This window comes from Ambystoma mexicanum, chromosome 2p (assembly GCF_040938575.1).
Source record: "Ambystoma mexicanum isolate Mex_15411 chromosome 2p, UKY_AmexF1_1, whole genome shotgun sequence".
Lineage (NCBI taxonomy): Eukaryota > Metazoa > Chordata > Amphibia > Caudata > Ambystomatidae > Ambystoma > Ambystoma mexicanum.
Window position 1 is genome coordinate 641,612,819 of NC_090923.1, and position 14,951 is coordinate 641,627,769.

General features: G+C 46.9%; 1 protein-coding gene across 5 annotated transcripts in view; it reads left to right on the forward strand.

The window, feature by feature from the left end:
- The window catches only part of RNF123 (ring finger protein 123), a 3,033,138-nt gene that overhangs the window by 861,530 nt on the left and 2,156,657 nt on the right, over positions 1-14,951 (forward strand). For all 5 annotated transcript variants that reach the window (XM_069644183.1, XM_069644184.1, XM_069644185.1 and 2 more), the window contains exon 10: positions 13,829-13,954. In XM_069644183.1, the coding sequence (XP_069500284.1) occupies positions 13,829-13,954 (126 nt within the window). The remainder of the gene's footprint in view (positions 1-13,828; positions 13,955-14,951) is intronic.

A 14,951-nucleotide genomic window follows, 5' to 3' on the forward strand; every position in this document is an offset into this window, starting at 1 on the left:
TCACCACGGAGGCCTCGATGGAAGGATTGTGAGCGAACTCCGGACTTCTGCATGCCTGTGGCTGCTAGAGATGGATCTTCATATCAACATCATGGAGCTACGGGGAATGTTCTGAGCCCTCAAGTCGTTCCTACCGTCTCTGAAAGTTAAGGTGGTGAGGATCTTCACGGACAGCACCACCACCATGTTCTACATCAGGAAGCAGGGGAGCACTCGATCCCCGGCGCTCTGCAAGGAAGCGCAGGACTTGTGGCACTGGGCCATCGGACAGGGGATGTTCCTCGTCCCTCATCACCTGGCGGGAGTCAAGGACACCATTGCAGACTCCCTAAGGGAACTGCACTCCTGCTCTGAGTGGGAGCTTCATCAGGACAAGGTGGACCGCCTATTCGTCAAATGGGGCAGGCCCCAGATAGATCTGCTTGCGACAGCGGCAAACTCCAAGTGCCAGAAGTTTGCCAGAAGATTCCACCTGCCGAGGAGCTTGGGGGACAGGTTCTCCTTCCCGTGGTAAGGGCTGTTTCTGTACGCATTTCCTCAGTTACCTCTATTGCTATGAGTCGTCAACACACTCAGACAGTGTCCGTGCAAGATGATACTCATTGCCCCGGCATGGCCGAGGCAGATTTGGTATCCAGACCTTCTCAGCCTGTCAGCGTTGCCTCCGGTCAAGCTGTCACTTTTTACAGAGGCGCATTGCTTCATCACGACCCAGGATCGCTGCACCCGAGGGCTTGGCTCCTGCAGCCCTAGAGGTTAGAGGATATGAGTTGCCTGCTGACTGCAGGGAGGTCCTCACTAAGGCCAGAGCGTCGTCGACTTTGCAGTGCTACTGTAACAAGTGGATGTGCTTCGCTTCGTTGTGCCAGTCTCAGAAGATTACCCCTCTCAGGGTCACTGCCCCCCAGATCCTTCCATACTTGCTATCCTTGACCAAGGCCGGACTGGCGCACGCCTCTATCAAGTTGCATCTGTTGGCTATCTCTCACTACACCAGGTCTCCAGAAAGATGGTCGCTTTGGTACCACCGACTCGTCAAGGAGTTTCTCAAATAACTTTTTCAATCTTTCCTGCTGGTGAAGGCTCCTGCCTCAACATGGTTCTGACAAGGCTAATTGGGCTCCTTTTCAAGCCTATGCATCAGGCACCTCTCTAGATTGATAATGGCTTTCTTTGTGGCCATCACCTGCGCCAGAAGGGTAGGTGAGATCCAGGCCCTATCCTGCAAGCAACCATATGTGACTTTGCACGAATTGAGGGTTGTGCTGCGTACGCACCCCTCATTCATGCCAAAGCTTCAGTCGGAATCCCACCTCAACGAGCTTTGGTGTTACCTGTTTTATTCCCGAAACCTTTGTCACCGTCGGAAAGGGCCTTGCACTCGCTGGCCGTTGCTTGTGCCCTGAAAATCTATGTGATGTGCACAAAGGGTTTTCGGAAGACAACTGTTTGTGAACTTCGGTTCTGTGAACCATGGGAAGGCCTTGCCCAATGCTTCCATTTCGAGGTGGCTCTCCGACTGCATCACACACTGTCATCGGTTGACGAACAGACCGCTGCCCGGCCGTCCGAGAGCCCACTCCACCAGAACGATTGCTGCGACGACAGCGTTCCTGTCCGGTGTGCCCCTGCTGGACATCTGCAGGGCTGCTATGTGGAGGTCTACGCACACCTTCACAAAGTTCTACTGCATCGACAGGGATTTCAGGGCGGAGTCCAGAGTTGGCCAAGCAGTGCTACGCAACCTGTTTGCTTGAGGTGAGACTGTTCTGGAGGTAAGAATTGATTGCTTCTGTTGAGCCTTGCCAACTCCTGTGGTTGTGTAATGTTGTACTGCTGTGTATTTGTTATTCATGAAAATGTGACCCTATGCTGGAGAAGGTTTAAGTTACTTGCCTGTAACTATGGTTCTCCAGCATGGGTCTGGCATGGATTCACATGCGAACCCCTCCCTCTGTCCCCTCTACAGCTCTTCTTGGTAATACTGCCACTTTAGGTGCTTCCCAGATCTGAAGATGGCTGCCAGAGGAGGGGCTTAGGGAGAGGACCGTCATTGAGTGGGGGCAGTATGATCCACAGGACAGTGATTGGTTTAGAGGAGAAATACTGTTTTAAAGTGAAAGTGAAAATGTTTTTTCTTTTACCGAGGATTCCCAGCCTGACAAGGGAAGAATATTCATGAGCATGTGAATCCATGCCAGACCCATGCTGGAGAACAATAGTTACAGGTATGTAACTTAAACCTTCTATTTGTTGCTTAAAAAAAGCCTCCTCTCCTAGATTTGGCTGCCACAAAAAGCTTTTCTTACAGCTACGTAATTTCTTTTTAGACCCTGTTTCTCTTAGTTGAAAGGTCTTCTACGGAAATGTCTCTGCAATCAGCAACTGGAAATCAAACCAAGAACGTTGAGGGTGACCCACACATTTGGAATGTTTCTTTGTATAATTAAATTGTTGCAACAAAGAAAACATTTGGACTTCTCGTAAGCCATAATTTGTGGCCTGGTCAGCAGTACACTATATTCTAATAACCAAGGTTTTTTTTTTTTTTCTTCAAATGGCATCTACTACAAATTGAATATATTCGAGACTGTTTTGGCATATACTGAAAATGTAATCCTTTCTAGCAACTGTTTTGGTTTATATGGACAGTCAGAGTAAATGTTTTGCCCAGGATCACATACTTTAGTTAAGTGATCAGCTAGAATTTGAGCTCGGACTTCAATTTACATACTTGACCACATATTTTCCCAACCGTTAGTTGGTAGAAATACTTATTAATGTTTGAGTTTCAAGAATTGAAACAAAGCTCAGTTTATAGTGATGACTTAAGTCAACAAATCGCATAATAGAACAACATCTTTAATGTGTTATAGTAGCATGTTGAGAAGGAGTATGATTTTATTTTTCTATACGTATAAAAAGCTATTACAAATTGTAGAGCATTTATATTTGAACAGTAAAAGATAAGGTAAACAAACGCATACATATTCCAAAATAGTAAATTAAGCAAAAACAAATGATATATCTGAACAACAAAACTATAAGCATAATGTAAACCCCCTCCCAAAAGACAAAACACAGAACGACATACACACCTACACCACAAACTTCCTGACTATCTGCAACTTCAAATACCACTCATACATAAATTCAAAGTCTCAATTTAACTGTACAACTCATTAAAGGAAGCCCATAGCTCAGGTTTTCTGTCATATCTTGCTTACCAAACAACACCCTCTCAAAAATAGATAAAACCTGCAGCTCATTAATCCAGTCCTCCACCTGTGGTTTTTCCACGTCTTGCGTAGCTTTAGTTTTTCCCATCCTGAATAAAAGACTGAAACGACCAGTATGCAACTTAATTTAAGCTTAAAGAAATCTGCCCTGGGTTTTACAGTTGTTTTTTCAAGACGTATAAAAACACTACCCGAAAATACAAGCTAATGTTGCCTGCTTGTAGTCGTGGTTTTACACAGCATGCTGTTTGGTATCCACCCCACCCCTCTCTTTTTTTTAATCACCCGGCATTCACACTTCTTGGTTAAGGGCTGTTAGAAACCTGGCGGTATTCTCCCACTTACTTCCCCAGGCTCATCCATTCAGGTGGTCAGGGAAGGGCCATCGCTTTTGTATCCCGACCCTGGGTGTGGACAAGCGAGGGATGATCACCTGAGTGGAGAGTTACAGGGGATTGGGCGAGAATACCCAAGAGCAAGACATAGCATTTCCCCTTTCCCAATTATACATTTACCCACTCTCCCTCAGCCTTAATGGGATATTTTCAATCCCATTCCATCTCCCCCTCCTCTCCCCATTTCCGACTAATGGTGGGAAGAAGAGGCAACCGAGAGTAGTGAGGATTACCTGCAAGAAACACCTTTAGAAACAGAAGGAAGACTGCCACCCACTACCATTAGGTTGTCCCATTAATAGTCAGGCATGGCCGTGCATTTAACACTGACTACTCACACCTGACTCCACTTGACTCTTGTTTTAAGTATGACAGGTGTGGTTTTGCACAATTAGAAGAGAGCTGTGAATTGTGATCAGAGCCAAGGAGCTGGGAGCTTCAGGGAGAGCAGCCTGGAGGATCTAGAGGAGAGGGGCGTGCTGAGACGCTGGCCCAGTGTTTGTGAGGGGATGCAACGTGGCTAGGGAGCAGTGTCTCCAGGGAGCTGGAGCGAGGCAGCCTATGTCCGGCTGTCGGTTTGTGGAAAAGTGCTTCTTCCCTTGGGACGTGTGCGGGTCCAGAGAGGTTCTGAGGAGCAGGTGGTGAGACCCTGACCTTGATCCCATACGCCCAGAGAGACCGCTTGCCAGCACAGCGCTGCCCGGTGAGTTTTAAGTTAGTAAGCGGGAGAAACTCTGGAGCGTGCAGCTAGCTGGAGCGGGAAGGGAGAAAGACAGATTTTGAAAAGCGGCACGAAGCGGAAAGCAAGAGCTAGCAGAAAGTGAATGGAAAGTGAGAGAAAGATGCAAAGAGAACAAAGAAAGCAAAAGGCTCGAAAGTGAATAAGAGTGCAAGTGACCTGAAAGTAAAGGAATGGTGGAAGTCGGCACCAAAGAGTGAAGAAAGTGTGTAAGAGGCACGATAAGAAGGTCAGGTGCGAGGGATCACAAAGTAGAGAAGTAAATGTGCAAAAGGCACAGTGAAGAGAAAGTGAATCATAGGCAGGTGCCAAGGGCACGACAAGGTGAAAAAAGATAAAGACAAAGAAGGTGCAAGTGTGCCGCAAAGTGGAAGATAACAAAGGGGTGCAGGAAGCACCTGAAGATGAAAGGATAGTAGAAAAGCAAGTATAAGAAATACAGAGGGGACAAAGATCAGAGTGTTCGCAGTTAGGAGGAGAAGAACCTAACCTTTTCGAAAGTCTATGATTTTACCCCATGAGAAGGTCGAGTGTGCTGTAAATAAGTAAAAGGTATATCCCGACAAGTTGAATTCTCTGTTGAAAACTGAAGGGGGCCTAAGCTTGGGGAAGGGAACCCTAAGAGGCCTAACTAAGGTGAATACTTATTTGGTGAAACAAGGAGGCATAAGCTTGGGGAAGGGAACCCTGAGAAGCTTGGGAGAAACTGTGTTTTATTTTTGTTTTTGTCTGAAACTTGAAAGGATTGAAGCTTGGGGAAGGGATTCCCCAGGAACTAAAGACTTTAGGAGTTGTTTGAACAGAGTGCAAGGACTTTGTTGAGAAGAGTTAACGAACAACCTCTTTTAGATTGTGCTGAACTTTGATACTGACTGAGCCACACCTTGTGAGAAGGCCACCTGAAACCAGCCTTGATATATTTTTCTTTTTGAACCACTATTTTTCTTTAAAGAGACTTCCTGTCACATGTTATCAAAGAGTGAGGGCTAGTATATGTTTAGACACAGATTTTGGTTTTGGACTTTCAGACATCGACAACCCTTGGAAACATCAGTTGAGGGAGCCATCCCTTTTAGAGTTAGGGCCAGTGAGGTATTACACCAACCCCAGCATTATAGTAAATAAAGGTTTTGAAACTATAGAACTTGAGTCAGTGTCTCTCTAGATACCAGGCCTGTTGCACAGGGCGCAGACAATAGTCAGTGCCACTCACTGCAGTGTCTTCAGCCATCTGCCACTAATCAATTACATTTTAACTGCACAAGTGATACAAAGAGAGGGTACAAATGGGTCCCAAGAGGGCCGGGTCAGTTATTTGGAGACCGACGTTTCAGGGACTTGGGTGAGGTTCGGGAGGTCCTGCGCTGGGACACAGTATCAATTTTCGATTATTTGAGATTGAAGGGGATGTTTGCAGACCATAAGTGGTGTGCCTTGCTGGCTAGAGATGTAACCCCATTCAAGAGATTGTTGGATGCTTCAACCACCCGAAGGGCATCCTTTCGAGTGTATATGTAAAATCCTGGTGCCCACCACCATAGCAGGAAGACAAACCTTTAAAAGATAATGGCTAGAACTGATTGGTGGGGAAATCAATGATGAGGAATGAGCCAGAATCTCCCAGGTGTCCTTTCATGGAAATCTATTTGCTGCCACTATGGAACATAATTAGAAGACGGTGAAAGCGTGGCATAGAGATCCCTTGAAGATTCCGATAATGTTTGCAGGTGCGTCTCCACTGTGCCCATGGTTCTGTGGACAGGTGAGCTTTCTTTCCCACCTGTGGTGGCACTGCCCCAGAATTTGGATTAAGGACATTACAGGTGGCCAGTTGAGCATGGATCCTCTTTGGATGCTCGTGGGGGTCCCAGCGAAGGACAGGGAGGAATATAGACTGGCCAGACTATGGGAGCCAATGTTCTGCACTGGAAGATTGGCGATAGCTCAAAATTGGAGGGGATGGGTGAGTGCCCATGAGATTGGACTGAGAACGGAAACTGAGTTACTTGATGGTCACAGAGAAGTTGACGGCCCTGGTAAACAACTGCTTGTGTTCCTTTTGTGAGGAATGAGGTCCATTGATGGTCAAGATGGACAGCAGTTGTGCTCAATCAACAGGGATGGTGCGTGATTGATGAGACCACTGTATTGCGAATTGAATGGGGTAGCCAATCTGTTTCTTAATAAGACTTGACAGTTATTCTCCTTGAGACACTGAACCGTTTGGAATATTGTTTGTTGCTGAACACACTGATATAGTAAAGGGGGGCATGGAGGAGGATGGGGGATGGAGCGGTTAGTTGCTAAATTACATAAGCTGTTGTTTGTTTTTGACTAAATGCAAATAAAAATCAATGTTATGCAAAGAGAGGGTACACATTGACAGATGTTAGTGGGGCCTTGTACCACCTTGTATCTTTTTCCTTGAAATGCAAAATGGAAAAAGAATAAAGAGGTCAAAGCTGTTCCAGTTTGAACTTATAAATAAGTTGACAAACTCGGGGACGGTAGTGAACAGCTGATCATGCACCCTTAAATCACATTCCCTCCAGCATAGTACCTTGGTGTGCTAAAGTCCCCCTTGAGGGACGGCTTGTAGCTCTACCCATGACCATCAAAAATCAAAAACATTCCCTAAAGTTTCTACTGCTGGAGTTGGAATAGTAAATTATCCCCAACTAGAATATTTAGAGATAATGGACTTGCATCTCGAGTGTTTTTTTTTATTTAGGCTGACTACTGACGTTTTAGAAACATTTTAAAATGTAGTCAAAGTGCGCCCCCGGGGTACCCAGTCCTAGGTGACAGATCCCTTATATACTGTAGTGTGCATATGCCCCAGGGATACTGCTGGTTTGCCCGCCCAAAGAAATCTCTCTGCCCTCCCTGATTGCGAACGTCCCTATATTTAAAGTGCAGAAATGGGTGCCTTCTTGGCTGTTTTGTACAGTATGTTTCGAGTGGATTGTGTCCTCCAACGTATTCCTCATCTTAGATGTATTCCATCCAGTTTTGCTGCTCTTCGAGCATACGCGGCGCCCGTTGGCCTCAGTTCCGTTTTTCCGCAGTATACGTTGCTTCGGACATTCAGCGCGCCTCGAGTTCTGTGAGAATATATAATAACGAAATATGTCCTCGTCATCGACGCCGACCACGACCACGAAATCGGGATTCAAAAAGTGCAAATCATGCGGGTCAAAAATGTCGATCACGGACCCGCATCGAGAGTGTGGTGCCTCGGAGAAGGCCACGACATGGAGGCCTGTACGAAGTGTCAGGCGATGACGGGGAAGGCCTTGCGAGAGAGGAGAGGAAAGCTACAGGTAGGTCGAAAAAACGATCGAAAAACCTCTAGCGTCAAGTCGAGATCCCGTGAGGAGAATTCTCCTCGTCGCGAAAGGCATCGATCGAGGTCCCATAGTGATTCCCATCGCTCGTCTTCGTCAAAAAGATCGAAGAAATGACGCCACAGGTCTCCCTCCACCTCGTCGTCAGACGAGTCTCCAAAAAAGATGAAATTCCCCACGAAACATTCGTCTGCCGAAGAGTGGGAAGCATTCAGGGTCAAAATGATGGAGGTGTTTGAAAAAGCGAAGCCTCGGTCCGTGCCTTGTTCGGAAGCCGGCCACGAGCGTCATCGCTCCGACACTCGCGCACCCTCGAGCCCAGGTGATCGAAAAAGGAAGGATAGGGAACCTTCCAGGACGCCGAGTGAAAAACGCTCGAGTCGACCGCTTGAGGTCATCGATGTCGTCCGAGACCCATCATACCTCAAAGGGAATATCTTCGAAGGTCGCCTCGACGCCCTCGAAGCAGACCCTGTCGACGACCACGGTGTCGCCGACGCCGTTATCGACGTCAACGCCAAAACCCTTGCGCCAAAGGATCCAGCCAAGCCAGGGAAGCCAGAGAAAGAGAAGGATAAGGTTACAGAAACTGTATTGTCCTCAGAGCCAGGTACTTGACCTCTCCTCTCCCAGAGACGGTTTTCAAGCCTCTCCCCAGAGTTTTTCAAATCCCCGACCTCAATTTTTGAGGAACAGGAGAGATCTGATGAGGAGAATGTACCTTTTGAGCTGGAATATGGCACCCAAATGTCCCAGAATGCTTGATTTGTGAAGAAAGCGGAATGAGGGACTTGGTGGAATCATTACACAATGCAAGTGGCATTGACACATCTCCTGAAAATGACTTTGGCAGACCAGATACCGCCAATTAATGACAAAGGTAGTAGATAACTTAGGATGGGCTAGACCATCAGCCCAATTCATCCAGGATGATTTAACAGATATATTGGACCATGGTCCCACCGAAGACCCAGTACTACCCTTTCATGTAGCCCTGCAAAATAGGGTGGCCAAAAATTGGGAAACTCCGGATTCTATTCCTCCGGTAAATAAATCCCTCACTTCAAAATACCGCCCGGCCAGTAGCGACCCCGGCTATCTGTCCAAGCACCCAACTCCCGAGAGTCTGGTCATACAGGCAGCCACAGCTTCTAACAAACTTGCATACCCGTCTATCCCTCCAGACAGGGACGATAAGCGTGTGGATGGTTGGGTACGGAAGGTATTTTCAGCCGGAAGCATGGCATTAAAATCTGCCAACTCCACATGTGCCTTGGCAAAATATTCGTACACTATTTGGGAGTGCATTGCAATGGCGGCGGAGCACATACTAGAAGGGGAAGAAAGGGAAGGGTTCCTAGCCATCGTTGGAGATGGAAAGGAAGCCATGCAGGAATTCCTTCAATCTGGATGGGACACTGCGGATAGTGTAAGCAGGTCCATCGGCACTAGCATGGTAATGCGCAGGTTTGTGTGGTTACGGAAGTCGGGTTTCGCACCGGACGTACAGAACCGCCTTCTGAACATGCCTTTTGACGGGTCTCACCTTTTTGGCAACAAGGCTGACGAGAGCCTTGAGAGGTTGCAGACCTCAAAATCAGCTGCCAAATCTTTAGGAGCTGCTATTAGGCAACCTCAGCTTTTTCATGCGCAAGGACAGTCACGGAGGGGACGATCCTATCGTTACTACACCTCATATGGAAAGGCGAGAGGAATGGCCAGTCAAAGGGGCCATAAAAAGGCCACTCGTGGTGGACGAGGAAAACATGCTAAACCAGTTCCAGCTGCAGCCTCTCTGCCATCAGCGGCTGCAACATCCGCCACAAAACCGCTTTGAGGACTTGCATCACAAAACACCTGTCGGGGGCAGGCTGTCACAGCATCTGCAAGAATGGCGAGCCATTACTTCAGATGTTTGGGCTCTAGAAATAATAGCCCAAGGTTACTGCCTTCCTTTTCTAACGCAACCTCAAAGCATTCCACCAGGGAGACACCCATTGAAACTTTCAAACCTGCTCCTACAGCAGGAAGTTTTAACCCTGCTGGAGAAAGGTGCTATAGAACCAGTACCTGCAGCGGAGAGGAACAAGGGATGGTACTCCCTGTATTTTTTGATCCCCAAAAAGGACGGAGGACTGAGACCCATCTTGGACTTAAGAAACTTGAACAAGTTCCTCAGAAAGGATAAGTTCAAGTTGGTAACCCTTTCTCAGATCCTTCAGGCCCTCCAACTTCAGGACTGGTTGGTGTCATTGGACCTCCAGGATGCTTATTTTCATGTGCCGATTCATCTCAAACACAGAAAATACCTGAGGTTCGTAGTTGGTGACTCACATTCAGTTTCGAGTCCTGCCATTCGGGTTGACCTCCGCCCGAGGGTCTTCACCAAGTTAATGGTAGTGGTGGCAGCGCACCTCAGGAGAGGGGGGATTCATGTCTACCCCTACCTCGACGATTGGTTGATCAGAGCGCGTTCTGCCGAGCAAGCACTGGATCATCTGAAAGTCACCTGCCACTTGCTCCACAAACTGGGCTTCTCCCTCAATTTCAAGAAGTCACAGATGACACCTTCCCAACAGCTTCAGTACATAGGAGCTGTATTAGACACGTCCTTGGGAAAGAGCTCGCCTCCCAAGTTTTGGGCTCAAGACATTCTTCAGATGGTTTCCAAATTCCAAAATGCCCAAAATCTCCAGGCTTACTTTTTAAGGTTGCTCGGCCTCATGGCATCCTGCATTTTACTGGTGCCAGAGGTACGCTTGAGGATGAGATCTCTTCAATGGGCCCTAAAGACTCAGTGGTCCCAGTTCTCGGGTCAAATGACGGATCTTCTTCAGATTCCAAACAAGGTCAGACAAGACCTTCTATGGTGGACCTGTCCAGAGAACATCCTAAAAGGAGAACCTTTTTGGCAACCATGGCCGGAGATCACAGTAGTGACGGACGCCTCACTCCTGGGGTGGGGAGCTCATGCCAACGATTTTCCAATCGATGGTCGTTGGTCTCCATCGGAGTCCAAACTACATATCAACCTTTTAGAGCTGAGGGCAATCAGACTAGCGCTGAAGGCCTTCCTGCCATCTGTCAGGGGAAAAAATGTCCTGATAATGACGGACAACATAGTGGCCATGCACTACCCAAACAAAAGAGGTGGTGTGGGGTCACTACCCCTGTGCAGAGAGGCAATGCAGCTCTGTCATTGGGCGAATCAGGAGGGAATCTCTTTAACGGCAATTCATCTAGCCGGGGAAGAGAATGACAGCAGATGCTCTGAGCAAGCAGAGCACGGTATCCCACGAATGGGAACTGGCTCAGGAAGTCATTCAAGAGATCTTCGCCCTTTGGGGAACCCCTCAAGTAGACCTGTTGGCAAACGGAATCAACCGAAAACGCCAAAGGATTTGCTCAAGGGAATTTCCCCCGAGAGGAGCCCTGGGGGACGCGTTCGTGGTGGAGTGGAATTTCCCACTATTGTACGCGTTCCCTCCGATTCCCGTCATTCCTTAGGTCATCGGGAGGCTGAGAATGTTTCGGAGCTCCATGATCCTAATTGCCAGGGATTGGGCCAGGAGAACGTGGTACCCGGACCTTCTAGACATGTCCATCTGTCCTCCAGTACGTCTTCCTCAGAGAGAGAACCTTCTCTCTCAAATGGAGGGTCAGGTTCTCCATCCAGAGGTCAAAACGCTCATACTTCATGCTTGGTATCTGAAAGGCTGAGATACAGGGATTGGAACCTTCCAGATGACGTTATGGAGGTGTTGCTTTCAGCAAGAAGGCCAGCAACAAAGTCTCTATACCGTTGCCGTTAGAAAAATGTTTTGCAACTCGTGCAGAGAAAAGAATGTCGATCCTTTTCTATGTTCTATTCCGGAAGTATTATCTTTCCTTCTGACCCTAGCACATAGAGGTCTGAATATCGGAACAATAAAAGGTTACCTTGCGGCGCTTTCCATTTTCAAGCGCTCATCGGAAGAATGCTCCTACTTCAAAATTCCTTTGATAATACAATTCTTAAAAGGACTCACTGATGTGTTTCCTCCTCACCCATTTCAAGTACCGATCTGGGATCTAAATTTAGTCCTAAAATTCTTAATGTGTGCTCCTTTTGAGCCTATGCACACGTGTCCATTAAGATTACTAATGTGGAAAACAGCCTTCTTGGTTGCTCTAACATCAGCAAGAAGAGTGAGCGAATTGCAGGCACTGTCTTCTGGGCCACCCAATACTGTGTTCCATAAGGACAGAGTTGTGTTGAGGGTAAAACCATCATTTTTACCGAAAGTAATATCTGATTTTCATTTAAGTCAGAAAATTGTCTTACCCGCATTCTCTCCTCCACCCCATCCTTCGAAGGAGGAGGAAAGATTACACAGGTGGGATCCGAAAAGAGCTTTAAGCTTTTACATCTCTAGACTTTCCAGACTTAGAGTGGACAACTAGCTGTTTATAGGTTACACAGGAAGGAAACTGGGTCAATCAGTGACAAAACCGACAATTTCATCCTGGATTGTGCTTTGCATTTCAGAATGCTACAGACTAGCTCAAAAAGACCCTCCGGAAGGGTTAAGGGCTCATTCCACCAGAGGCATCGCCTCCTCCACGGCCCTTCAAAGAGGTGTTCCAGTAAGATCCATTTGCGAAGCAGCAACTTGGTCTTCGCTACACACCTTCTCAAAATTCTATAACCTGGATGCTTCCCAGTCTAGGGAGCTAACTTTTGGAAAAGCAGTACTATACTCAGCCATCTAAGAGTATCGAAAAATCTACCCCCTCCTCCAGAGGAATTGTCCATACTGCTTTGGGAGTCTATCTAAGATGAGGAATACGTTGGAGGTCACAATCCACTCGAAGAACAAGTTAATTACCAATTGGTAACTTTCTTTAGCTTTGAATGTTCTTCCAACGTATTCCTCATCGCCCTTCCAGCCTACCCCTAGATTTTTCCGGGTTATTGCCATCTCAAATCTCGTAAGGCTCATACCTGTCTGCCGGCACAATCTACACAGTACAAGATCAAAGATAAAAAGGGGAAAAACGACTCCACCACATGAATCGACAAGTGGACCCCGCCTGCTGGAGAGGCTGCAGTCAACCAGGCTCTTACTTTCACATGTGGTGGACGTGCCCCAAGACCCAGCAATTCTGGACCAGGTGTCTCTCAACCATTTAACAAATCACCGGCTCCGCCCTCCCACTGGACCCTGAGACAATTCTACTGGGGATCCCGATCCCCGGAATCTACCCCCGCTCCGGCAATAGGGCTAAGCTCCTCACACAATGCCTCTTGGCGGGCAAGACAGTTCTGGCCCGTTTCTGGAAGTCACAAGACGGCCCCTGCCTAGCCCACTGGTGGGGAAAATTGTGGGACATCTTAATAGCGGAAAAGGTCACCGCAGCGAGAGCAGGGACTCTGCACCGGTTCCAGAATGTATGGGCCCCAGTGCTGGACTATGATCAGCGATTTCCCGCAATGACGTTCAAACCAATCAACGCCCGATGGGCCCTGAGGGACCAGGAGAGTACGCACCAGGCGGGGGTGATAGACTGAATCTCTGGCCCGGGAAAACCGGAATGATGGGGGGAAAGGGACACAAAGCCAAAATCTTTTCTTTGCTATATTATACTGCCATCCGATACTGTTTGTAACCTATACTGCCTTGCTATAAATAAACATATTTAAAAAAAAAAAAAAAAGGGGAAAAACAGAACTGAGGCCAACGGGCGCCGCACGTGCTACTTATACACCTGATGACGTCACCCTCGACGGAGGCCTTCGAGGGACCATTGACTCAACGACATCGACGCACGGCGCCCTCTGCCGAAAAAATTTCTGAAGAGCAGCAAAGCTGGATGGAATACATCTAAGATGAGGAATACGTTGGAGCAACATCCAATCAAAAGAAGAACATTACCAGTTGGTAAGTAACTTGTTCTTCAGTGACAGTTGAGTTTTGCATGCAAAGCTTAGCAGTGGAGAATAATTACCCATAATCGTCTCCCTCTTTGTAATCTGAAGGTTTTTTGTTGCATTTTCTACGTTTATCTGCCACCTATCCTTTAAATATTGTAATTGTCTCCATGTTTTTATTTTGCCTGCTCTTTCAGGAATGGTGTGTGCTTAGGAACTGCTTTCAGTGACGTCGCCAGGGGTTTTGGGATGGCATACTTTCCAGCCATTAGCTTGTCCTTCAAGGAATCTGTCGCTTTCAACTTTGGGAGCCGCCCATTTCGATATCCTTTTTAAATGAAAGCTAAGGAACACCCCTATTTAGTTAATTGAATAGAAACTGAAATATCCTTAGGATTATTGTATTTTTGAACTGAAAACCACCCTATGTCGGGGGCCCTGTGTTACTGTCGACTATTCATGCTTTAGTACTTTAGGTTTAGCGTGTTCCTATGTGTACAATGATGTGCTGAAACACCGGACTGTCGCAGGTGCCAGTATTAGCCATATTGGGTCAACTGTTGTGAGTTAGATTGGAATCAGAATGTGTAACTTTTTGCAACATGTTTTGTAAATGGAAGGTTTCTTTTTTTAATCCACATTCCCATTCACTTATTAGCATATCAAAATCAAACAGTACAAGTGATAAAAAGAAAATGTGTATAACGTTTACAATGCCAAGCTTTCAACATGAAGCCTAGTTCCATGGAGCAGTAAACTGCTGATGCTAGCAGCCACGTGGTTATCTACAAGTTTTATACAAACATTGAGTGGAGGTCTGCATCAGATCAGATGCTCAGTTTGACCACACAATGCACAAGATAATATTTTAGTGTAGGTCAGCCATGTATTGCTTTGTTTCTCTTGAGTCCCTTCTTTTGTTATTGGATACTTGGTAGTCCTTTCAAGGCTGGAGTAAGGGAGCCATAGTTCAGTAATGTGTAAGAAGGTGAGATAGAGCAGTAAGTTAAGCGCTCACCTCAGAGATTTGTGTGGCCTTCAGTCACCAGTTTGAAATCCTCTCTTGGCAAGCTTAGCCCTTGATCCTTCTGAACATAATTTATTTGGTAATAGAACACCTTTTATTACAGTGCATGGATGTAGGAGGAATCTGGCGAGAAGCACTCCACAAAATCATGTTTATTTGTATGTACAGGTTACTACTCACAATCCATGGAACCCCCCTTCTAATGGCTTGCACCCCCTACACATTCCTCATCTTGATAGGTACTCGCCAGCACAGCTGGTCTCTGAAAGTTTCAACAGTGGGTTTGGTGAGGG